The sequence below is a fragment of the Anguilla anguilla genome, chromosome 17, assembly GCF_013347855.1.
Source record: "Anguilla anguilla isolate fAngAng1 chromosome 17, fAngAng1.pri, whole genome shotgun sequence".
NCBI lineage: Eukaryota > Metazoa > Chordata > Actinopteri > Anguilliformes > Anguillidae > Anguilla > Anguilla anguilla.
In genome coordinates, this window is record NC_049217.1 from 31,238,511 (window position 1) to 31,241,010 (window position 2,500).

The 2,500-nt window shown below is 60.7% G+C and overlaps 1 protein-coding gene across 1 annotated transcript in view; it reads right to left on the bottom strand.

The window, feature by feature from the left end:
- gna13b (guanine nucleotide binding protein (G protein), alpha 13b) overlaps window positions 1-2,500 on the bottom strand; it is a 19,275-nt gene that overhangs the window by 11,087 nt on the left and 5,688 nt on the right. The window contains exon 2 of the mRNA XM_035397717.1: window positions 1,170-1,396. Within this exon, the coding sequence (XP_035253608.1) occupies window positions 1,170-1,396 (227 nt within the window). The remainder of the gene's footprint in view (window positions 1-1,169; window positions 1,397-2,500) is intronic.

The window sequence follows — 2,500 nt, forward strand, 5'->3', positions numbered from 1 at the left end:
GCTTTCCCTGCAGCCATGAGTGAGTCTGAGGACTGGTTACCTCCTGACCGGGAGCATGGTCGTGTTTCCCATCCTAACCAAGCTGGAGGGGGCGGGGGGGGGGGGGCTGTTACACAAAGGTAAGCACACCAGCCTCGGGGGGGGGGGGGGGGGGGGGGGGTAGTTAAGCACCCGGACTTTACCCTCCCCAGGGTTAGGGACTGAGCTCCGGGGGGGGGGGGGCCCAGGACAGCGCCCCGGGAGCCAGCAGCTTACCCCCGCTACGCTAACGGAATGCGCTGATCCGCGATAAGCAGCCCGAGCAGCCGCGCGCAGGATTAGCGTGGCCACCGTTTGCTCTGCAAACATGGATGCTTTCATTTCCGATGGCTCTGTGCCTCTCACACTGCACTCAGTGCTGTCCCCCTGCCCCAACCTCCAAAATGGAACGGACTCCCTCTGAAGACCAAGCGTTTAACACTGGGAGCGCTCACAGAATCGGCTGCCCGCAGCCACACGGCCACAGGAACTGCACAACAAGTGTGATCTTAAATAAGTCACAGACACACAATGAGCCAAAACTGGGATGTGCTCATAAAATGACTCAGTCAATCTCCTGGGACAAATACATAATGTGGGGATGTCATCACAACGGAAGAATAGGCACAAAAAGGCCACACCCTTTAACCCATTGAAGAGTGGGTTTTTTTAGAATGTTTTTTTTTTCCCCGAAAAATTCTGAGCCAGCGTTCTAGAACTCTTCCAGTTGCTTTCAGTCCCCAGCAGTGATTGTGACATCAGCATTAGAATGTTCAGTTCAGAGAATTCCAATCCCGGGGGGGGTGGGTGGGTGGGGGGAGATAGAGGGGGGGCCATCGCAGCCTGTGGTCCTGATGTGCAAACTTCGCTGTGATGAGCACCAGGAAGCAGTCCGCTGTTCCACGGCAGCCGTGACCAGAAGGCTGAGGGTTCGAACCCCAGCGGAGACGCAGCGTTGCTTTGTGTGAACTGAACAGCAAGAGGACTTACCGCCATGTGAATGCAAAAGAAGAGGGAGTATGATTGAGGTGCTGTCAGATACAAATCCTGTGAGATACCCACCCACCCACCCACCAAACCCCCCCCCCCCCCCGCGGCGTCCCCCTCCCCCCCCGCGGCGTCCCCCTCCCCCGGCGCAGCGCGGCGCTCACCAGCTGGAACTCGCGGCGGCGGTCGTAGGCCTGCTGGATGCCGCTGTCGGCCCACAGGGCGCGGAGGGAGGGCAGGTACTGCTGGAAGAGCTTGCTCTCCACCATGCCGCAGGGCAGCAGGGCCGAGCGCGTGTCCAGCCCCAGCATGGCGTCCCCGTGCGCCTGGTTACTCTCGTCCCCCCACGGGATGTGCAGCTTGCCTCGGGCGTCCACCAGAACGCGAACACCTGGGGGGGGTCACAGGGTTAAACATCACAAGCTCAGAGCCACGCTCATCAGCTGTCCAGTTCCAGGGTGGTCCCCAATCTTTTTATGGGGACCGGTACAGAGAGTAGGCTATCACTGCATTGATCTCACAATAAGCATTACACACAGACACTCCGCCCCCCCCCCCCCCCCACACACAACCCCAAAACATACACACAACCCCCACACACACACACACTTGCACCACACATACACACACGCACTCGCACACTCTCATTGGAAAATAATTACATTTTAATGCATCAGATGGATTTGTAAAAACCCCAGAAGCCAACGAGGCCGGGCTCCCTGAGAGCGGGCCGCGCGATCGATAGCCGCGGCCCATCCGCAGTGCATTAGCGCGGCTAACGGCCGCGTCGCTGTGAAACATTCACACGCTGAGCCCGGGGAGAAACCGCCGTGCCGGCGCTCTGGGGGGAGGGGGAGAGCCGTATATCTGCACTTCCTCTTTCAGTGTAATTACGCCAGCCTACACAGGCCCCACGCCAACACCACACCAGGCCTCCCATCGTCACGGCGACACCACGCCAACACCACACCAGGCCTCCCATCGTCACGGCGACACCACGCCAACACCACACCAGGCCTCCCATCGTCACGGCGACACCACGCCAACACCACACCAGGCCTCCCATCGTCACGGCGACACCACGCCAACACCACACCAGGCCTCCCATCGTCACGGCAACACCACGCCAACACCACACCAGGCCTCCCATCGTCACGGCGACACCACGCCAACACCACACCAGGCCTCCCATCGTCACGGCGACACCACGCCAACACCACACCAGGCCTCCCATCGTCACGGCGACACCACGCCAACACCACACCAGGCCTCCCATCGTCACGGCGACACCACGCCAACACCACACCAGGCCTCCCATCGTCACGACGACACCACGCCAACACCACACCAGGCCTCCCATCGTCACGGCGACACCACGCCAACACCACACCAGGCCTCCCATCGTCACGACGACACCACGCCAACACCACACCAGGCCTCCCATCGTCACGACGACACCACGCCAACACCACACCAGGCCTCCCATCGTCACGGC